A 25,080-nucleotide genomic window follows, 5' to 3' on the forward strand; every position below is an offset into this window, starting at 1 on the left:
AATGGCGCATGCGTAAAGATAAAAAGCATGGAAAACGGAAAGTTTACCTTGGACAAGTGACGCCGTCACTTGTCCAAGGTAAACTTTCCGTTTTCCATGCTTTTTATCTTTACGCATGCGCCATTCACGCGGTCAAAAGTCAAAGTCTCGTTGTCTAGACCTGCAATAATTAACCAAGTTAATCCAACAATTTCGATCTGCTGTTCTGACACAGTACCTAAATCACAACCCCCACGTTCTGCAACTGCAATTTAGATCTAAATTGTTGGATTAACTTGGTTAATTATTGCAGGTCTAGACAACGAGTCTTTGACCTTTGACCGCGTGAATGACGCATGCGTAAAGTAATCAATTAGGGTGGGGGAAGCTGTACTGGCAGATAAATTTAACGACGTTGTAAGGACTCTTTTAGTCTAGTGAGACAGCTTTCAGAGTTCAGTTCTTTGTTCTTAAGTATCCAGTTAAAATATGTCTATTTTGTCAAAAAGTGACTATCTGGCTCTTTTGAGTGTCAACGACATTAATGCTCTTTCTCCGGCGGATATGGCGAAGGATTACGAAGAGTCACCAAGAGAATGGTATCATTTACTCTTAAATGAGAGTGATTTTTCTCTTCTAGCATGTGCTCCTAATGTAAAATGGTATTCCATTTGCCGTTGTCATTTAGTAGCAGACGACGGAAGTACTGCACACGAACATCTCCATTCATTAATTCATTTTACGAATGGATCTACAATGTTGGCTTACAAGAAGAAACTACAACGTGCAGGGAAAAGACTACATCCAAAAACTACATTTAGAAAAATTATTTGTTTGGATCATTGTGTTGGTGTTTTGAGATACATTGCCTGTGCTGATGGTCAAAAACCCCTTCGTCGAGATGGAGATGGACTTTTAGGTAAACCTCACTCCCATTACGAGAGAAGAGTATTTAAATCAGAATGGTTACATTCGAGAGGAAAGTTCTGTGCAGGTATACGCAAAGACATTTCTACCCTAGCGAGCAGAGGCGTTAGCAATTTAGAAAAATATACATCAGAGCATGAACTACATGTCAAATCAACCTGCAAGTGTGAAAGAGGTGAGGAAGGTATTAGAAGGAAAAATGAAGCAAATGAAAAGAGAAGAACATTTTACAAAAGTGAACGTGGGATGGCGATACGAAAATCATACAAGGAAAAAATGCATCAAAAACGAAAAATTATTAGTGAACTAATGAATTTAGGTTTAAATAAAAAGGCAGAACTGCAAAGAGAAACAATTTTAAAATTATTAGAATTATTATAATTTGTTAATAAATAATATGTAACATCTTGGTATTTTATTTCGTAATACAAAAAACACTTTTCGAATGTGATAACTCTTGGAATTTTATTTAGAATAGTTCAGTCCAAGCTAAACTGTATCATGTCCAATAGAGAATTGACCCATTTAATTTGTATTGAATTTTTGTCCAAGGTTGACTTAAATGTCCATCACAGGACTCCTCTGTCCAAGGTAGACTTTCCGTTTTCCATGCTCTTTATATGGGCGTCCAGGATCCTATGAGAAATATCGGTGGTTTGGACTTAGCGAAAGAATTTATCTGATATGTATTGTAGGTATTATCGATATAATGATAGATTTAGCAATTAGTGGCTTGCATATATTTATGCTTCATATACTGACATTTTGCACCTAGGGAGAGATAATGTAAATATTGAGAGTTGCATGGTAAAAATAAGAGGTTTACTAGTTTGGACATAATGAAAGAACGCCTGTGTATAATAGAGTACGAAAGATTTGGATGTTTCTCAGTAAAAACGAAAATAATAAAGCCCTTTTGACATGCTGATGTATTTGATTTTTATGTCTGACTAGAACTCTAAATCTGGTTTGCATACAGAGTGAGTTTTATGTATGGAAACACTCAATTATCTCGGAAACGGCTTGCAAGATTTTTATAGATTTTGATGGGTATTAATTTTCTGAGGCGGTCTATATTATAGTGACAATTACATTGTTGTCAGATTTTCCGTTTTTCTGGAAATCCAATTCCGTATTTCTAATAGGACAAGAAGTCGTTATTTGAGTTTTGAAGTCCTAAAGAAATACTGATTATTTTTCATGTTATTTTCCCTACAACTAAATGCCATAATTTCGAAGTTATTGCTACATTTATTAAAAAAATTTAAACAAATTATAAAAACCAATAGTGTACAAAAGTATACAACACGATAGTATACGAAAAGTTTGGATGTTTCTTAATAGAAACGAAAATACTAAAACCCTTTTGACATGCTGATGTATTTGATTTTTATGCTTGACTAGAACTCTAAATCTGGTTTGAAAATAATGTGAGAAATATCGGTGGTTTGGACTTAGCGAAAGAATTTATCTGATATGTATTTTAGGTATTAGCGATATAATGATAGATTTAGCAATTGGTGGTTTGCATATATTTGTATTCCATTTTGATACACTGATATTTTCTAGGAAGAAATAATGTAAATATTGAGAGTTGCGTGTTAAAAATAAGAGGTTTACTAGTTTGGACATATAGAAAGAACGCCCGTGTATAATATTTTACGAAAGATTTGGATGTTTCTCAGTAGAAAAGAAAATACTAAAGCCTTTTTGACATGCTGATGTATTTGATTTTTATGCCATTGTATTTTATTGGTTGAGGTACTGTAAGTTACGATTGGACGGAAAATACGTATCTAAGACCCTTTTGACATGATGTATTTTATTTTTCTGTCACTGAACTCTATTGGTTAAATCGTATCATTTGAGAATTCGTATGTCCCTATTGCACCAAGAGGACCGAAGATACAGAACTCCTTTTTAACATTCTGCTCTATTTGATTTTTCTGTGTCTGGTGGTTAAATCATTTGTATCTAATGTCTTTATGGCATGATGTTATGTTTATTTTTTCTATATTATTCAATTTGTTAAATCACATGATACCTCGCATATCTCTCAGAGAGGGATGGATTGGACATATCAAAATACTGCTTCTATTATATCTTATACGTTATCAGGGGCATTAGTTACGTATTTTCAGGATACAGCCAAAAGGGCATTAGTTATATCTTCTGTTTTATTGGTCCAATCGTGACGTAAAAGTCGGGCCTCCACCACAAAACGAGACAAAAATGAGCAGAATGGACCTTAAATTTTTTTTTAATTTCCCCCAGCATCTGGGGAAAAATTGATTTTCTATCTAACTCTAATACACAGACTCTTATGGGAGGCGCTGTTGCTAGATGTTGCGAAATGCCCAGTTTGTCAGTAGATCTAGGAAATTTTTTTGTGCGCCCATACCGTTGGGCACTACATACCTACAACTTTTATTGTCTATGCCTCTCTACGTTACGCCATTTAGGCATGTCTACAACTTTTATTGTCCACGTCTCTCCTTACGTCTATGCCTCTCTACGTTAATCCGTTTAGGTACTACATGCCTACAACTTTTATTGTCTATACCTCTCTTTTTACTTGTGTATATATAATTTTCTCAATCGAATTACTCTAAAAGACTTTTGCTTTGAAAATTTGCTATCTTTTTCTATTAAATATCTTCCTTCTAGATTTTTTTTGTCTTTGTCATTTATAATGCACTCAGTCGAAGTTCTTTTTCATATCGATGAATTCAATTTGTTTTATGTATGGGATTTTGAGATCACATTTAGAACGAATTATGGTAGATTCCTTCAACGTAATATCTGTATCAGGACAAATTGGAATAAAAATAGCGAGTTTAACTAAAAATACTGAAATGGAATAAAAATGGTGAATTGGAATAAAAATGGCGAATTGGTGGCACCAAATGTTATGGCCGTAGATAAAATATAGTATGCAGCTCGTAACGGTTAGTCATAATCCTATAAAACCAATCCAAATTCTACAAAAAAATCGTAATTACACGAGGTTAGACAACTTCATAAAAATCAAAATAAATTAAAGATGTTACTCAACAGATTAAAAAGACAGTGAATAAAATGGTGAAATAGTAAATTTTTCCAATAAAACTGTGTGAATTAGATTTTTTTTTCGGTAAATAGACAAATTCGTTGAAGTTTTTCAGAAATATTGTAAAATAGGCTAAATATACTCAGTTTTTTGGACATTCAGCCAACATTGCTTTAAACTTTTTAAGTAAATAATGTTGTAATTGTATAAATACATCGTCAGAATGAAAGAGATTGGTTGGTATAGTTTTTGAAAACATAGTTATTGCTGCATAATATATCATAGTGATACCTATTTCATAATTTATAAATTAACTGGATGATGGATAATTAGAAACGTTCTTAAAAATCTTGAAATAATAAGTATGAACAATATAAATTTTAATTCATGTTTAGACTAAATAAACAAGATTTCATGAGATTTTAAACCTTTTTTAAGTCTCCTGTATTGCTTTACTCTATTATTTTTTTATAATATTTTAGTATTAGAAGACCAATTTATACTAAGCTACAAAGAATGTCTCTTTGAAATTATTGCGTAATCAGATACACATACCTATCATAATTCAATACAACCAGTCCAAATTCTACAAAAAATCGTAATTAGAGGAGGTTAGAAAACTTCTTAAAAATCAAAATAAATTAAAGATGTTACTCAACAGATTAAAAAAGACAGTGAATAAAAATGGTAAATAGCAAAGTTTTCCGATAAAACTGCGTGAATTAGATTTTTTTTTCGCTAAATAGACAAATTCGTTGAAGTTTTTCAGAAATATTGTAAAAGAGGCTAAATATACTCAGTTTCTTGGACATTCAGCCAACATTACTTTAAAATTTTCAAGTGAATAATGTATATAATATGTATTTGTTGTATCGATAGTTTTGCTTGTAAGATGTTTATTTCGTATCTCATGCACTCTGATATTCGTAATTTACTTCTTAGTTCTATTATGTATTGTTTATTTAATTCGATATTTCTTTTTTGTAAGATTTTAATGATACGGTGAAACAGTAAATTTTTCCAATAAATCTGGGTGAATTAGTTTTCTTTTTTGGTTATATAGTGTAACAACCTAGACACCTTTTTTTCCAGCAGTAATGATATTTTATTTCAATATTTCCATCGTCACTACGATGAGAGTCGTAGGTAATCATTTAATTTTAGAAAATATTTATCCTGAATAAGATTCAAATTTACATGTCTATCAAGTTTGTTTTGTTTAGGCAAGCAGGCACTAATTCGTAAAATTATTTTTCCTTAACTTGATTTAATTCCAAAGCATAAACATTCACTGATATACTATTTACTATTTCAAACTTCGAGTTATGACTTATTGGAGCTTCCAAGTCCTCGGTTTTCAAAACAGTATATGGATATGACGATGTAAGTTCTTTATTTATTTTATTTTAGCTGGATAAAGAGAGCTAATAATCATCTAATAAAAGCAATTTTGATCATCATTTTTGATATTTATGTACCAAATTATGTACAGTTTTTTAGACGTTGTCAACACTGCTTTAAAATATTTCGGCAAATAATGGTGTAATTGTAGAAATACATTTGAAACTAGCCAATATGAAGGAGATTGGTTGGTAGCGTTTTTTGAAAGCATAATATCTTAAGGAGTTACTTATTGCATTTATAAATTAACTCGATGATGGGTAAGTAAAAATTGGGTAATATGTATTGAAAATGTGACAGTATACCTACAACAAAAGACACGATATCTTAAAATTTTTGAAATAATAAATATGAATACTAATATCCTATTTCAAGCTGGATGAGAAGCTAGAAGATAGAACTAGAAATTTTAATTCATGTTTAGACTAAATAGTCAAGATTTTTGAATTTGGTGTGCCTCTTGTATGGCTTTTCCAATGCTTGAATTTTGTATCTTATACATACCGTATTATTTTCTTCCATAGACAAATGTATCACAATATGAAAGTTCTAATCTGATTCTGATTCTAATTCTAATTTTTCCATAAGTGAATTAGAAACCTGTTTAAAATGCAATTAAAATACTGTACTTATAGAATGATTAAGAAAATTTCCGATTGTAGTAATGGCGTTAGTGCAAATAAAGAATTATATCGACACACACCTTAAGTTTCCAGATGGTTGGTAAGAATATATTTAGTTCGAATTATTTTAAAACCGTCCAAAGATCCTTCGAAACCTAGTTCGAATTATTTTAAAACCGTCCAAAGATCCTTCGAAACCAGAATCATACCAGGGTAAATTCTTAGAGTCATGCGTACTAAAAACATTCGAAAGAATGATTAAGTCATAATTAATAATGACATTATTTTCTACCTACGTATCGTGTATTTTTCGTGTTTTTTTTTGTATCTTTCGTAAAACAATAAGGAGCGCAAGAAAATTTATTATTTATTATTTTTATTGTGAATAAGCCACATTTTTACTTTAAAATTAGTTTATTTTGACCTATCGATTTCCCTTTCGGAGATCATTCTCATAGTACAAATGTATTTGATTTTTTTTTTGATTGGATCAATAGAAGTTCGATTTTTTGCTTATTATTAACTTGTGTATACCCATAATAAGTAATTTTCTCAATCGGATTACTCTAATTATACTAAAAGACTTTTGCTTTGAAAATTTGCGACCTATTTCTATTAGATATCTTCCTTTTAGATATATTTTTTGTCTTTGTCATTTATATTGCACTAAGTCGAAGTTCTTTTTCATATCGATGAATTCAATTTGTTTTATGCATGGGATTTTATTTGAGATCACATTTAAAACGTACTTTATAACAAAAATTTGTATTCTCCAACTGATTAGAACTCTAAATCTGGTTTGAAAATAATATGAGAAATATCGGTGGTTTGGACTTAGCGAAAGAATTTATCTGATATGTATTGTAGGTATTATTATCGATATAATGATAGATTTAGCAATTAGTGGCTTGCATATATTTATGCTTCATATACTGACATTTTGCACCTAGGGAGAGATAATGTAAATATTGAGAGTTGCATGGTAAAAATAAGAGGTTTACTAGTTTGGACATAATGAAAGAACGCCTGTGTATAATAGAGTACGAAAGATTTGGATGTTTCTCAGTAAAAACGAAAATACTAAAGCCCTTTTGACATGCTGATGTATTTGATTTTTATGTCTGACTAGAACTCTAAATCTGGTTTGCATACAGAGTGAGTTTTATGTATGGAAACACTCAATTATCTCGGAAACGGCTTGCAAGATTTTTATAGATTTTGATGGGTATGAATTTTCTGAGGCGGTCTATATTATAGTGACAATTACATTGTTGTCAGATTTTCCGTTTTTCTGGAAATCCAATTCCGTATTTCTAATAGGACAAGAAGTCGTTATTTGAGTTTTGAAGTCCTAAAGAAATACTGATTATTTTTCATGTTATTTTCCCTACAACTAAATGCCATAATTTCGAAGTTATTGCTACATTTATTAAAAAAATTTAAACAAATTATAAAAACCAATAGTGTACAAAAGTATACAACACGATAGTATACGAAAAGTTTGGATGTTTCTTAATAGAAACGAAAATACTAAAACCCTTTTGACATGCTGATGTATTTCATTTTTATGCTTGACTAGAACTCTAAATCTGGTTTGAAAATAATGTGAGAAATATCGGTGGTTTGGACTTAGCGAAAGAATTTATCTGATATGTATTTTAGGTATTAGCGATATAATGATAGATTTAGCAATTGGTGGTTTGCATATATTTGTATTCCATTTTGATACACTGATATTTTCTAGGAAGAAATAATGTAAATATTGAGAGTTGCGTGTTAAAAATAAGAGGTTTACTAGTTTGGACATATAGAAAGAACGCCCGTGTATAATATTTTACGAAAGATTTGGATGTTTCTCAGTAGAAAAGAAAATACTAAAGCCTTTTTGACATGCTGATGTATTTGATTTTTATGCCATTGTATTTTATTGGTTGAGGTACTGTAAGTTGCGATTGGACGGAAAATACGTATCTAAGACCCTTTTGACATGATGTATTTTATTTTTCTGTCACTGAACTCTATTGGTTAAATCGTATCATTTGAGAATTCGTATGTCCCTATTGCACCAAGAGGACCGAAGATACAGAACTCCTTTTTAACATTCTGCTCTATTTGATTTTTCTGTGTCTGGTGGTTAAATCATTTGTATCTAATGTCTTTATGGCATGATGTTATGTTTAATTTTTCTATATTATTCAATTTGTTAAATCACATGATACCTCGCATATCTCTCAGAGAGGGATGGATTGGACATATCAAAATACTGCTTCTATTATATCTTATACGTTATCAGGGGCATTAGTTACGTATTTTCAGGATACAGCCAAAAGGGCATTAGTTATATCTTCTGTTTTATTGGTCCAATCGTGACGTAAAAGTCGGGCCTCCACCACAAAACGAGACAAAAATGAGCAGAATGGACCTTAAATTTTTTTTTAATTTCCCCCAGCATTTGGGGAAAAATTGATTTTCTATCTAACTCTAATACACAGACTCTTATGGGAGGCGCTGTTGCTAGATGTTGCGAAATGCCCAGTTTGTCAGTAGATCTAGGAAATTTTTTTGTGCGCCCATACCGTTGGGCACTACATACCTACAACTTTTATTGTCTATGCCTCTCTACGTTACGCCATTTAGGCATGTCTACAACTTTTATTGTCCACGTCTCTCCTTACGTCTATGCCTCTCTACGTTAATCCGTTTAGGTACTACATGCCTACAACTTTTATTGTCTATACCTCTCTTTTTACTTGTGTATATATAATTTTCTCAATCGAATTACTCTAAAAGACTTTTGCTTTGAAAATTTGCTATCTTTTTCTATTAAATATCTTCCTTCTAGATTTTTTTTTGTCTTTGTCATTTATAATGCACTCAGTCGAAGTTCTTTTTCATATCGATGAATTCAATTTGTTTTATGTATGGGATTTTGAGATCACATTTAGAACGAATTATGGTAGATTCCTTCAACGTAATATCTGTATCAGGACAAATTGGAATAAAAATAGCGAGTTTAACTAAAAATACTGAAATGGAATAAAAATGGTGAATTGGAATAAAAATGGCGAATTGGTGGCACCAAATGTTATGGCCGTAGATAAAATATAGTATGCAGCTCGTAACGGTTAGTTTATGGATTAAATAACATATTCGATACTCCCCACACCTTTAACGTACCACAATCTCCAATCAGACCAATGCTAATGAGATGTCACCATCGCTTACACATAAATTATGTTACGGTCGTAGATAAAATATATGCCTCTCTACGTTAAGCCGTTTAGGTACTACATACCTACAACTTTTATTGTCTATGCCTCTCTTTTTACTTGTGTATATATAATTTTCTCAATCGAATTACTCTAAAAGACTTTTGCTTTGAAAAATTGCAATCTTTTTCTATTAAATATCTTCCTTCTAGATTTTTTTTGTCTTTGTCATTAGGTACTACATACCTACAACTTTTATTGTCTATGCCTCTCTTTTTACTTGTGTATATATAATTTTCTCAATCGAATTACTCTAAAAGACTTTTGCTTTGAAAATTTGCAATCTTTTTCTATTAAATATCTTCCTTCTAGATTTTTTTTGTCTTTGTCAACTCAGTCGAAGTTCTTTTTCATATCGATGAATTCAATTTGTTTTATGTAAGGGATTTTATTTTAGATCATATTTAGAACGAATTATGGTAGATTCCTTCAGCGTAATATCGGTATCAAGACAAATTGGAATAAAAATAGCGAATTGGAATAAAAATGGTAAATTTAAATAAAAATGGACTAACAATGGCGTCATCTAGCGGCTAATAGGTAAACTATGGTAGATTTCTTCGACGTAATGTCAAGGAAAAATGGACTAAAAATGGTGAATTGGAATAAAAATGGTGAATTTGAATAAAAATGGCGAATTGGAAAAAAAAATGCCGAATATGTTGCGGTCGTAGATAAAATATAGCATGCAACTCGTTAAGCTTAGATTTCTGCACGTGATTGGTTTAAATAACATATTGTGTTATGGTCGTAGATAAAATATAGTATATGCAACGTGCCTCTTTCCAACGATCCCTTTGTACGTCACGAGCCAACGCGCTCCTTTCCAATACCTCACACGTCGAACCAATAACAACGGAGATATGCTTTAGTGCCGTTTTGGCTATGCCGCCATCTTGGTTTTTTTTGTGTTAACGTATTCGTTACCCCCTCCCCTTTCCTATGATACCTCACATGTCACGATCGGACCAATAACAACGGAGATATGCTTTAGTGCCGTTTTGGCTATGCCGCCATCTTTGTTTTTTGTGTTAGCGTATTCGTTACCCCCTCCCCTTTCCTATGATACCTCACATGCCACGATCGGACCAATAACAACGGAGATATGCTTTAGTGCCATTTTGGCTATGCTGCATCTTTGTTTTTTTTGTGTTAACGTATTCGTTACCTCCTCCCCTTTCCTATGATACCTCACATGTCACGATCGGACCAATAACAACGGAGATATGCTTTAGTGCCGTTTTGGCTATGCCGCCATCTAAAAATACTGAAATGGAATAAAAATGGCGAATTGGAATAAGAATGGCGGATTGGTGGCGCCATCTAGTGGAAAATAACTATGGTAGATTCCATCGCTGTGACGTCAGCATCTTTCTCACTCTTACTCATTGGAAAGGTACTTCTCTCTCTAACACATTGATTTCCCTATCTTGATAGTCATACCGGCTTTGATTATCTACTTTTGTTTAATAGTGATATGTTTTTTAGACTGAAGAACTACAAACTTTTAGACATTTACTAAATGACACTAAAAATTCCACAGCAGATGTGTTGCCAACTGCAGATCCTTGGCAAACATTATGCCAATTAGAGTGTATAGATCCTACCACTGAGGAGATCGACTCAGATAATCTGGTTTTGGAGTTGGTGTCAAATATATCTACATACATGCTCAACAACATTACAAGCTACGTCAATGAGTCGTCACTAGAAATGACTTTTTTGAACAATTCTTTAATAAGTTTTCTCACAGAGACAGTAAAAGAAAATGTTATGGCCTCTGTTAACGTCACTGCTGATAATATGACTGTTTTTAATAACCAAGACTTCAATTTTACAGATTTGGAATATAAGTTTGTGGACTATCTCACTTATATTCTCGATTCTGTGAGCGATTTTGATAATCTTACATTTTATCCAAACGACACTTCGGACAGTAACTCCTCAACACCTTATTGGGAATACATTACTACTACCATCCTTCCTCTTTTTACAAATGGCACCGATTTCACTGAAGCAATCAGGTTTGATGACGAGACCACACCTTTTTCTTCTACTTCAATAACTCTACCAGAATCGGTTACTACAGTATCAAATAATTGTACTCAAGTGTGTACTGAAGTATATGAACCCAGAAGTTTAGGGAACCTAGAAACGGGAATGAACTATACTATGAAAGCAAGATTTAGGAGTTTATGTTGGGAAACGATGTTTGGTCAAGAACTAATTGGCATTACGGTGTGGGACCTAATAATGACCATAGTACCTTCATTGGGAATGGATTTTTTTAGAGGAATCTTTGTAAGAGTAATGAACAGGTAAGTTTTTATTTCTCTTTTACAACTTATTTTTTTAACACACATACAAGTTGAAGACGTAAGAGTATTAAGAGGACCGGAGTGTGTAAATGACAACTATATGGTAAGATCAAAATGTTTTCTACAGTATCGACCGCGACTACTACATCAAAATAACAACCAACCAGCTCAATCAAAACCACTAGAGACGGATCTACCTAAATACAATGTTGATGCACTGCAAAACGACTCAACATCATTTTTATAAATATAAGCTGCGGCTTAGCAAAAAATTATCAAACCTGATCTACTCTTCAGCCCAGAATACCTATCAAGAGATAATAAATAAAATCAATGAAGCAGCTTATGAGGCGCTCGGCACAGTCCAAAGGAACAAAAAGAATAATCAATTGTGAGTGGTGGACAGATGACATTGCTAATGCAGTACATAACAAAAAACAAGCGTATCAAAAATGGCTGCAAACAATTGATCCAGATGATAGACGAACATATGCAAGATCAAAGAGAGAAGTAAAAAATCTAGTAACGAAAGCAAAAAATATATCCTGGGAAAGTAAATGGGAAGAGCTCAACAAATATATAGGGTCAACAAGATCAAGAGAAGCATGGAAACGGTAAAAAATCTGAGAACAAATAGAAAAGAAACTAGTATAATAGATTTAATAGAAGAAAGATCAGGATCAAACATTACTCACAACTTTTGCTGAAACAAGACCGCAATTCACGAACATATGAAGCAGAATACGAAGAAGACGATCAACTAACAGTACAGGAAGTCGAGAATGCAATACAAACTCTAAAAAATCGAAAGTCATGCGGACCACAAGGAATACCGAACGAATTACTAAAACACAGCCCACAAGTATTACGAGAATTACTGGCGTATCTTTTCACCTTATTCTATAAAGGTTATGATTTACCACCTAAGTGGACAAAAGCACATATTAACAACATATACAAAAAAGGAGATAGAAAAAATTGTTCAAATTATAGGGGGCTTAGTGTCATAAACTCACACTAAAGACTCTATGGAAAAATAATAAAAAAAAAATTGAAAAACAGATGACAGATGTAGAAGAACAAAATGGTTTTCGTGCATATAGTCTTTATTGATCTGACAAAGGCATACGACAATGTACCACTTTCAATGCTCTGCAATGGAAAAACAAGGAATAAGCAAAAAATATACAAGCAGTACAACAGCTTTACAAAAATATGACGGTAAACATTAAAACTGGAAACAAATTAACAAGAGAAATTCCTATTAGTAAGGGCCTAAAACAAGGCTGCTGTGTAGCACCTACACTCTTTAAAATATATTTAAATGAGGCGCTCTCACTGTGGAGAAGAAAGTGCTGCAATATGGGCATCCCAATCGATGACGATAGATTGTACACATACACTTTGCTGACGACCAAGCCGTTCTAGCTGAAGACGAGAGTGATATAGATAGACTATGTGCTCAGAAAACTGGAAGAAGAGTACACTAAGTAAGACCGTACAATAATTATTCAAAAAACCGAGTACTTGGTTGTAGGAGAAACACCAGAACGCCTACAAATATAAATGGGAACCATAAATCCAACAGAAACCTTCAAATACTTAGGAGTCCAAATAACTTCAAAAGCAAGGAGTAACGACGAAATACATTCCAGGATTGGCCAAGCAATATCAGCCACCAGACAGCTTCAAGGACCATTGTGGAGTAATAAAATAACAAAAGAAAATAAAAGAAGAATGTATAAAACAATAATAGAAAGTATTGGGTTGTACGGCACCGAACTCAAAATAAGCCAAAGAAACAAGTCAAAAATTAAGGCCATGACATAAAACAAGACTCACTAGACTTGATTGGGTGAGAAACGAAGATATTAGGAGAGAAATGGAAATTGATTTAGATATAATAGATACAATCGAAGCCAAAAGACTCAACTGGTATGGGCACCTTCAGAGAATGCCTGAAAATAGATGGCCGAAAAAAATAGAAAAATTGACTCCACCCACTAGAAGAAAACGAGGTAGACCAAAACGATCCTGGAGAGAAGATGTCGAAGATGCAATGACCGCCAGAGACCTAAAAACTGAAAACGCTGGAAATTAGGATGCGAGAAGCGGCGATAGCTGTAGAAGACTCGCTTATTATACAGGGTGAGTCACCACTAACGCGACGGAGGATTACAGCGAAATGGTAAGAGATTTGAAAAAAATTTTAATTAGTGGTTTGTAAGTTGATAAAATCTACATTTTAAAATTATTTTGAAATATACAGGGTGTCCCAATAAATGATGGCGTATCTTCTTCTTCTTCTTAAAGTGCCATCTCCGCGACGGAGGTCGGCAATCATCATAGTTATTAGGGCCTTGGAGACGGCTGCTCTGAAAAGTTCGTTTGATGTACATCCGTACCATTCTCTCAGGTTGCGCAGCCACGATATTCTGCGTCTCCCTATGCTTCTTTTTCCTTGGCGTATCAAAGTTATATTTTTTCTTATGGAACACCCTTTATTTTATTGCATTTTTTAATATTGTCCGCAAAAAATAAGGTATAGTTTCATAAGGCTTCCCTATACCTATGTAGAGTGTTCTGAGTTATGTTGACTTTTCTTAAAATGTAAAGTTTTAAAAGAAGGCTTATTCTCAAGTTATTTAAGAAATTATAAAAAAAATACTTTTACATCTAAATAGTTGGATACTGGTTGAATGTATTCCATGATTGATTATTACACATTTATTTACAGGGTGTTCAACATTTACAGTTTCATTATTGGATTGGATGATGCTTATTTTAAATGGAACACCATGTATATTAATTATTAATTATATTAAATGAAGTCATCTCTTCCGAATGGTATATCGATGTCCTATAACTAGATCTAATAGTTTTTGCGTAATTTACAATTATTTAAATTCTTAATCTGTAAATCGATTTTAAAACAAAAGTGTGACATCGTCATTTTATGACAGTACGGTCTGGTAATTATCAAAAATATAAACATCCATGTATGATATTCAAATTTAATTGTTCCTAAAAATGAATAACCACGTTATCTACGAAAGAGTAGACATGGTACTTTGCATTGGGGAGTGTTTGCAAAATCGTATCTTACTTTCTAAAGTTTACGCTCAAAAGTAGGTATCCTGATAGAAGACACCAAAAACGTTTTTGAGAAATTTCGGGAAGTTAAATAAAATTAAACCAGTTATTTGTGATCACGTCAAGTAACTTGATGTCCTGCTTTCTGTTACGGAAAACCCAAATACTAGTAAAGAAAAAATTTCGGGTAAATCAGTCAAACGACTGCGACTGTTAGAATACTTAAGAGAAACCACTATTATCCGTATAAAACTCAACTACACCAATATTAGACCGAACAGGATTATGATAAATATTTAACTTATCGTTTATGGACTTTAGACTTTGGAGCAAATCCTGATTTTTTTAATGTATTGTATACAGACCAATCTACCTCCTTTTCATAATAATGGTCTAGTAAATAGACATAATTTTCATTTCATTATGATACAGTAAACAAACATTTATTTCGTACAGTTTAAAAATCAAGAGTGAATAAATATTATTTTTAAAATCAATTTACCGTTTAAGAAAATTGTAAATTACGCAAAAACTATGACCCCTAGTTATGGAACATCCCTATACCATTCGAAAGAAGAACCTGTGTTTAGTATAATAATTTATTAACATACATGGTGTTTTATTTAAAATAAGCATCATATGACACATTAAATAATCCAATAATGAAACTGTAAATTTTAAGCACCCTGTAAATAAATGTGTAATAATCAATCATGGCATACATTAATTATAAAATAATTACCAGACCGTACTGTCATAAAATGACAATGTCATACAATGCCATTAATTAACTACATCTTTTGTTTTAAAATCGATTTACAGATTAAGAATTTTAATAATTGTAAATTACGCAAAAACTATGACACATAGGTATAGGACATCCATAATATACCATTCGAAAGAGGTAGATTTGTTTATTTAGTATAATTATTTATTAATATACATACAGAGGGTGTTCCATAAGAAAAAATATAACTTTGATACGCCGCCATTTATTGGGACACCCTGTATATTTCAAAATATTTTAAAATGTAGATATAATCAACTTACAAACCACTAATTAATAATTTGTTTCCAATTTTTTACAATTTCGCCGTAATCTTTATAATAAATAGTAATAAATAAAACTTATTTAAAAATATGATAGCAAGATAAATATGATATAAGATCCCCTTTTCCTATCTAGCTAATTCAAGAAAGGTCTCGAATTTATTCTTTATAAGACCAGTTAATACATCTGAACTGATCCATAAAAACAATAGTATCAAAAGAAAATCTTCCTGTAGTACTCATGGACTGTCCATAAAAATGTTCTCAAATCACCCAGAAAATTCACTAGAAGTCCTTATCTCACTAATGAATGATTATTTTCAAAAAGGTAAATTTCCAGAATGTCTACAGACAGCGATTATCCTCTTCATAAGGCTGGTGAAAAGTCGAATGCCTGCAATTATAGACCCATTGCCTTACTCCAAAAATTATTGAGAGACTCATGAAAGTCCGGCCGGCTTATTTCATTTCTCGTTGAAACAACATTTTATTACAAAATCAGTTCGGCTTTTTAACTAATAAATGTACCACTGATGCCATGTTTCTGTACGTCATGAGGTTTACCAAGCACTGAATAATAATCGTTACACTGCCACTATTTTTTTTTTACTATGCCAAAGCTTTTGATTGTGTAAATCATGACATTCTGGTAAAAAGACTAAATTTCTATGGAATTCGAGGTATTTTTTTGAATTGATTCGAATCTTACTTGGATAATAGGAAACAACTGGTTACAGCAAATGATACAGACTCTAGTCTCAAAAACATTGTAGGTGGAGTACCACAAGGTTCAGCAAAGGGTCTACTACTTATTCCTTATCTTCAATGATGACATCACTAATTTAAAAATAGATGTCAAAATTTTTCTTTTTTCTGATGATACCAGTATCACTTGAAGCAACTCAAATTGAATAGGTATTTTAGGTATTTTTGTTTGTCTCTTTTAGGTGTTGGTGTTGGGACTTGGAAAAGAAATTTCCCAAATATGGAGACTTTAAGGTTGCAGAAAATATTTTATCTTTAGTAAATAACCAAGGAATGGTATGGATGGGAATGTTTTTCTGTCCTGGTTTAGTATTGGTTAATGTTGTGAAACTATATATAACAATGTATTTTAAAGCGTGGGCTGTTATGACCTGTAACGTGCCACCTGAAGTCATTTTTAGGGCATCAAGGTATGTAAAATAGTAAGTTAAATTCTTCTTCCAAAGGGTCCATCTTCTAGCGAAGGTTAGATATCAACATGGCAATTCTAATAGTTAAAGCAGCTATAAATAGTTTGTTAGAGCTCAGACTAAACCTTTCTCTTAGATTTTTTAACCAGTAGATTCCTCTTCTCCCTATATCTATTTTACCTTTTACTCTACCCTCTATGATCAAACGCTATAACGAAGACCTCTTACTATATGAGCGAAATATTCAAGCTTCCACCTCTTAATTGTCTATACGTCTATATAATTTCTTCCCTCTTATCAATGATATTCGTAGAAACGTTTAACAGCTGTTCCCCCATATCTTTTGTAAATTGTCAAAACTTTAAAAGCGTTTTTCTAAAAACTGCTTTTTTCAAAGTCGGTGGATATTATTATAACTCAAAAGCTATACCTACTTACTTGACTAATCCACCTGAAATTTTGCAATATTTTCTTTACACATTTCGAAAGGTATCACTGTCGTAAGGTAAACTAATCCTGACAGTCGGCTCCACCGACATGGAGTAGAGATAGGGCCAGCAGCGGGGCATCCGAAATAACGTTTGTTAAAAATACGTACAGGGTTTCCAAGGCTGAAATTAAGAGGTTTTAAGGCCCATTTATACATATCAGGGCCGTGTCCGTTCCGTGTTAAGACAGGGCCCGGTCTAAAAAAAAAACAATATGTACTCTTATGAGCATGTTTATACATTGGCGTTTCCCGGACGGGGCCCGTCCGGGCCCGGTCTGAAATTAATCCCAGCCGATATTTTTGCTGTCGGCACTGGCGATGCACGAAAATGACACGGATCGCAGGGACTTGTATAAACACGATTTTATTGTTTTGTGAACGCGACTGCTGGAAAACAGACAAGCAATAGATATTGTGAGGTGAGATCTTCTATCCAAGCCGAAATATTTTCAACTATCTTGTACACAGAGATATGTAATAACATTTTCCTCTCTTATTCGGCCCGGTACGCACACTGCCACAACCCGGTTGTATGTGAATATCGCAATAAAAATACCCGGACTCGGCACTGACCCGGAACAGACACGGCCCAGGTATGTATAAATGGGCCTTTAATGTGAAGTGACTGTGGCCAGCCTCACTGCTAGTGGCGTCCACTAGTGGTAAAATCCATTCAGACGGACCACTTTTGTAGCTGCCACAAATATTGACGAGAGTTTACACGGTGAGCACGTAAAATGAATTTTGATTCCGAAAGATTTTTAATTGAATTTCAAAACAGACCGACTATATGAGATACAAGAACCCAATAGTATAGTTACAGAGATTGAAAGGAAAAGCGTGGGACGAGATCTTTGAATTATTTGTTCCTGATTTTAAAGAAGGTAGCCCTATCGAAAAGAATGAATCCGGTAAGCAATATTTTCTCTATTTATATTTACATTTTGTTATACATTCTTACGAGAAAGAAGACCTTATACAGTCAGAAAAATGAAAGAATACCCATGAACGAACATATAAAACACGCTGTATTTTCCTGTCACCGTGTCACAAAGAAAATTGCCCAGCGCAAGTACATTTAATAATAATTATTACATGTACTTGCGCTGGCCAATTTTTTGTATGACACGGTGACAGGAAAATACAGCGTGTTCTATATATGTTCGTTCATGGGTATTCTTTCATTTTTCCTACTGTATTTAATGTCATCACCTCCTTAAAAACAGGACTAGTCCAGTCGGGTTAGACGAATAACAGGCCTAACCTTGCATTAGGAGCTGCCCCAAATTTTATTTTTCTAATCTTTAGGGAGGGTCAATATTAGTCCAAATTTAAAATCTCGACTGAATTCCACCGTTGCGTTAGCCGCCATCTTGATTTTAAACGAGAACCGTTTTTGCTCAATATCTCCGCCATTTTCAATTTTTTGACAAAAAGTGTAGAAACTAAAATTGTTGGAAATGCGATTTTCTATAATTTCATTTATTATAATTGTTTTAGTGTGGTCGATATTTTCCGAGTTATGAGGGGAAAATAGTGACAGTTGGAGCATAATTATTGTATTATTGAATTATCGCGTTTATTGTTAGTTTTACAACAAATATGTACCTATACAAAAATGAAGAGAATTAAATTCTACACAATTTTACGTATGCGTTAATGGCGCTAGCGTAAGACCGGATTGATTTTATAGCAAATGTTTTTGTTCAATATCTACACCATTTTCAACTAAAATTGTTCAAAATATAATTTCCTACAATTTCTTTTTAACAATTTTTTTCATGCGGTTGATATTTTCCGAGTTACATGGGATAATATTAAAAAGTGGTGGGGGGAGCATAATTATTGAATTGAATTTTGTTTGCGAGCTGCCCCAAATTTTATAATTCTATCCTTTAGGAGACATCAATAGTAGTGTAAATTTAAAATCTCGACTGAATTCCGCTGTTGCATTAGCCGCCATATTGATTTTAAATGAGAACTGTTGTTGCTTAATATCTCCGTCATTTTCAACTTTTCGACATAAATAGTGGGAAAGAGAATTGTTGGAAATGCAATTTACTACAATTTCTTTGGCACAATTTTTTTATACGATCAATATTCTTCGAGTTAAGAGGGACAATAATGGAAGCGGATGGGAAGCATAATTATTGAATTGTCTCATTTATTATTAACTTTACGACATAATTGTACATAAACAAAAATAAAGAGAATTATATTTTATACAATTTTTGAAACTTCCAATGAAACATCAACCAAACTAAGTATATAAAAGACATAAAAAGACATTATATGCATTAAGTTCACTTAATTTTATTAACTAGCGGGTTTTATTGGTTGAATTTGTCTCTCGATATTTTAAGTTTTATGCCAGCTAAAATATCGTGATGTTTCAACATTTTTTTTTAATTTTGGACCCTGTTGGGGGGAATTTTCACATTTCCCCCCTTGTAGACCCGCCACTGGTTCTCTCGAAAAATTGTAGCAAATCGTAATTGCAACAATTTCAGTTCTTACACTTTTTGTCGAAAAGTTGAAAATGGCGGAGATATTGAACAAAAACAATTGCTACAAAATCAATCAGGTCTTACGCTCGCACATTTACCACATACGTACTACCTTAAATATTGATTATATCAAAAAAATGTATGGCATCAATATTGTACAAAATTTAATGCTCTTTATTTTTGTATAGGTATATATTTGTTGTAAAACTAAGAATAAACGAGATAATTCAATAATTCAATAATTATGCTACAACTGTCACAATTTTCCCTTCATAACTCGGAAAATATCGACCGCACGAAAAAAATTATAATATATGAAATTATAGAAAATCGCATTTTCAACAATTTCAGTTTCTACACTTTTTGTCAAAAAATTGAAAATAGCGGAGATATTGAGCAAAAACGGTCCTCGTTTTAAATCAAGATGGCGGCTAACGCAACGGCGAAATTCAGTCGAGATTTTAAATTTATACTAATGTTGACCCTCCCTAAAGTTTAGAAAAATAAAATTTGGCGCAGCTCCTAATGGGGCAGCTCGATTTGGCTAAAAAGCGTTTTTCTAAAAACTGCTTTTTTCAAAGTCGGTGGATATTATAACTCAAAAACTATACCTACTTACTTGACTAATACACCTGAAATTTTGCAAAGATTTTCTTTATACATTTCGTAAGGTAACACTGTCGTAAGGTAAACTACTCCTGACAGTCGGCTCCACCGACATGGAGTAGAGATAGGGTCAGCAGCGGGGCATCCGAAATAACGTTTGTTAAAAATACGTACAGGGTTTCCAAGGCTGAAATCAGGGGGTTTTAATGTGAAGTGGACGTCGCACCCCAGACGAGCGACTGTGGCCAGCCTCACTGCTAGTGGCGTCCACTAGTGGCAAAATCCATTCAGACGGACAACTTTTGTAGCTGCCACAAATTAATATTGACGAGAGTTTACACGGTGAGCACGTAAAATGAATTTTGATTCCGAAAGATTTTTAATTGAATTCCAAAACAGACCGACTATATGGGATACAAGAACCTGATGGTATAGTTATAGGGCATTGAAAGGAAAAGCGTGGGACGAGATCTTTGAATTATTTGTACCTGATTTAAAATAAGGTAGCCCTATCGAAAACAATAAATCCGGTAAGCAATATTTTCTCTATTTATATTTACATTTTGTTATACATTCTGACGAGAAAGAAGACCTTCCTCGTCTGAATCCATCATTGAACTGAATAAAACAAATACTCACAATCTTGTTTGTATATTTATGTTAAATGGTGGGGTCCCATCCTCTGCCAAAAAAAGGTTTTATTGTTTTTTGTAGAAAACAGAACGATAAGATATCAGTTTAAAGAGAGTTGCAAGTTACCATGTTTACATATACAATATTTAATGTCATCATCTCCTTAAAAACAGGACTTCGCTCCCTCAGTTGTAATGGGAATCTTACTATTTGTGTGTGTTTTTGTGTTGAAAATTGTATCAAACTATTTTAAGACTGTAGGATACCAGATGTACTGGATAATTTTTTATGTGCTTCTTTCTGTGATATAGATGCTTGTGTCTGGTTCTTCTTAATTCTATTTATGGAGGTTATTGGTATTTTTTCACAAGGGTAGAAATTTTATAAAATATTTAAAACTATGGACATTACAAACACTGACTTTGACGAACACACTTTTTTAAAAGGTTATCAAGCTGCAAGTTTTTAATCCTTTGAACAAGCTTACTTTTTTTCTCACTCATTACATTAAACGCCGCACCCTTCCAAACGATCCACTTCGCAGCGTAGTCGCCGGCGCTAGAAAATCGCCTGTTTCAGCCACTCTGTGGATGCACAGAGTAGCGCTGCAGAGTGGCTCGTCTGGTTTGGCCCTTAGTGGGTAGGCAGTTGCGTTTTCACGATTCAGCAGAGCCAGTTGCTCGGCTTCACGGGTAATCCGGTCAACTTGCCACGTATACCTCGTCCAATTTACTTACCGTTGCACGTCATCCGCGCCATAGCCTGTGACACGATACCAACACGAAATATTTAGGCGGTGGGTGTGTTCCTTTTTATAATCAAAATGATTCTAAAGGGGAACACACCTACCGCCTAGATATTTCGTGTTGGTATCGTATCACAGGCTATGGCGCGGATGACGTGCAACGGTAAGTAAATTGGACGAGGTATATATACATAATGTGACACTTAAGACAAGTATAAATGCCTATTTGTGTCTCTTTTATATGTATAATATATTATGCTACATTCTGAAAATATTTCTTCAAAAGATAATCAGTCCCAAACTGAATTTCCTCTATCCACGTGGCCTTGAAAAACATTTGGCTATACCATTGTTTAAAAAAAAAGATTGTCTATTGTAAACAATGGCTACAGTATTGTCCGCAGGTCTTGTTTATATTATCTGTTTGTTTTAGTGCTAAAGGTTCAGTTCAAGTGAATATAAGTACTGATTACAAGCGTCTACCATTTAGCAGACATTACAGTGATATTTGACGGCTACAGTGACTCAAAGAATATTAAAGCTGCAGAACATCTTCTCTTTATCTTTGATGAAAAAATAACAGTTCCAGCGAATCAACAATAATTTTTCTCTAACACTAATAATAAATCTCGTTTCATTTCCATGTTAACTGACAAATTAACAGCTGCGAATATTGAAGTGAAACAAGCTAAAAATGACGCAGATGTCCTTATAATTGAGACACCAATTGAAAAATTTAAGGCAACAAGCACAACAATTTATTGTAGTTGGTGAAGATGTTGATTTGTTAGTACTGCTTACTGCAAGGACTCCAGTAGATAAAGTTATTTATTCTCTGAAACCTGGAAGAGCTCAACAGCGAACAGAGATATTTTATATTCTTCGAAAAGTTTATCGGCTTATCCCAAATGCCAAAAGTACATTTTATTTTTACATGCGATAACCGGCTGCGACACTACGTCAGCAATGTACAGAAGGAGCAAAACGTCAGTACATACTTAAATTATTCGAAAAAAAAATTACTGACTGCTGTAAAGTTTTTACAGAACTTGATTCCACACCGCAAACAATAATTACGGAAGGAATTCGCTTTCTTCTTGCGGTTTATGGAGGTCCAAAAAAAATTAGTTGTCTTGATAAATACCGATACTAAACTTTTGTAAAAAATACGCGAAACAAGAAACAAGTACAACTATCATGTCCTCCTCCAACATCAGCATCTGCTGTTCAACATTTGTATCGAGTATATTATCAAGTTCAAACATGGCTAGGCAATGAACTGAATCCAGAAGACGGGTTGGAAATTATTAGATAATACTCTGGAACCGATTAAAACCTTACTCCCATCCGCTCCAGAAAAACTCCTTAATACTATTTTTTGCAATTGCAAAAAAGGTTGTAGTGCCAAATGTGGATGTAAAAAAGTCGGGTTGCTGTGTTCTCTAGCGTGTACCAATTGTCAAGGTCAGTCTTGCTCAATTGTCCAGTTTAGTACAACAGAGGAAGACTCCTGTGATTTTAATGAAGAGACCAATAACTCAGTCACATTTGAACAATTTTTGAACATCCAGCAAGAGGAAGAGGAAGAAGATGAAATCGAAGAAGACTCGACTGTTGAAGTAGACTTTTAAGAATAAGAATCTGATTAAAATATCTAAAGAAATCAAAACAATAGTTAACCTAATAATCAATAGCAATATCAATAATCAATATCAATAATAAGGTAATATCTACAACTTGACCGGTATTGTTTCCTTAAATTATCCTAAAATTGTCAAAACAGTTAGTGGAGTAGACCTACAGGAGAAACCGCATTAAAAAAAACGCGCCGAGTACACTACCTCACAGGTGGTGTAGAAACGTGTGCTTATCATGTATAATGTGACTCTTAGAATCGCGATATCTCAGGAATGGCAACTCTTAGGAAAAAAATAGTAAGGACTATTTTTGTAGAAAATTTTAAGATCTACAACTTTGGTTTAAGGTTTATTTTTGATAAAACTTACCGTTTTCGAAAAAAATCCAAAATATCTCAAATTTTGACCTTTGACCCCGAATAACTTTTGTTGCACACATGGGATCGATGGGGACTTTTAAAAATTTTTTTGTTATGGTATAGCCTTGCTCTCCACCAAAATTTGGCTCTCCGGCAATTTTTGTTATTTCAAACGTCTATATAGACCGGGTTAGGGTGTCTGAATCAGGCAAGCGGACTGAATCCCACACACCAGGCGTCCTATTTTCGAATTCATTCGAGCATATTTCGCATACGAAATTAGAAGAATTTCGATCGAAATCCAGTTTCTTGTATTTTCGAATACTTCGTGTACGAATTTTTTCCGGAATGGGACGTTTCGATGCCGCCGGTTCATCGCCGGCCGTTTCGATGCCGCCGGTTCATCGCCAGTCCATTTCATCGCCGTCATATCTCGCATTTCCTAGAATTCCTAATTAATACTAAAAATAACTAATAATTGTAACTGTCGAAAATTCGGAAATATATCAGATAGCGATTAATTGACTGGCGATGAATCGGCCGGCATCGGCATCGAACTGGCGGCATCGAAACGGCGGCGATGAAACGTCCTAGACCCAATTTTTTCGTATACGATGACTCGAATGGGTATGAACCATTCGAATTTGGATGCTCGTATAATACGAATTGTTTTGTTGTTGTCATTTCAAGGTCATTTCAGTTGTCATTGATAGTTTTAATCGTTGTTGTATACAATATTTTTACATTGAAATTTCTTTTCAATGGCTGGTTTAAAATATTTTTAAATAGAAAGAAAAGATATACTGTACGATAATACATTGACTATATATAAGCTAACCTAACTTTACGTATGTACATATTTTAGCATTGGATCTAAGCCCTAAGCTTGACATATGACACCGTTGCCATATCCCAAAAAACTAAAGTTTTGAAAGGTAAATAGTAAAGTAATATATAGGTAGAGGGCAGAACACCAATTTCTTGGGGTGCTGCGGTCTACCCTGACGGTCTTATAAAGATTTCCTCCTCCCACAAAAAAAAAGGTAACACGGTCAAGATATTTTTTGTTTTATAAGTATTTTTTGTTTAACAAGAAGAAATATGTTAATTAAGTAATACTAAAAACTCAAAAGTCGTTAAAACCTAAAAAAAAACTCAAGAGCCTTACCTCGAAAAACTCATACGCTAATAAAATCTTTTCGAATTGTTTGTTTGGCAT

The 25,080-nt window shown here is 33.5% G+C and overlaps 1 protein-coding gene across 3 annotated transcripts in view; it reads left to right on the forward strand.

Annotated features, from left to right (window-relative positions):
• LOC126890744 (transmembrane channel-like protein) overlaps positions 1-25,080 on the forward strand; it is a 164,957-nt gene that overhangs the window by 127,592 nt on the left and 12,285 nt on the right. For all 3 annotated transcript variants that reach the window (XM_050659914.1, XM_050659915.1, XM_050659916.1), the window contains exons 10-11: positions 10,737-11,566; positions 16,657-16,884. In XM_050659914.1, the coding sequence (XP_050515871.1) occupies positions 10,737-11,566; positions 16,657-16,884 (1,058 nt within the window). The remainder of the gene's footprint in view (positions 1-10,736; positions 11,567-16,656; positions 16,885-25,080) is intronic.

Source organism: Diabrotica virgifera, chromosome 8 (genome assembly GCF_917563875.1).
Source record: "Diabrotica virgifera virgifera chromosome 8, PGI_DIABVI_V3a".
NCBI lineage: Eukaryota > Metazoa > Arthropoda > Insecta > Coleoptera > Chrysomelidae > Diabrotica > Diabrotica virgifera.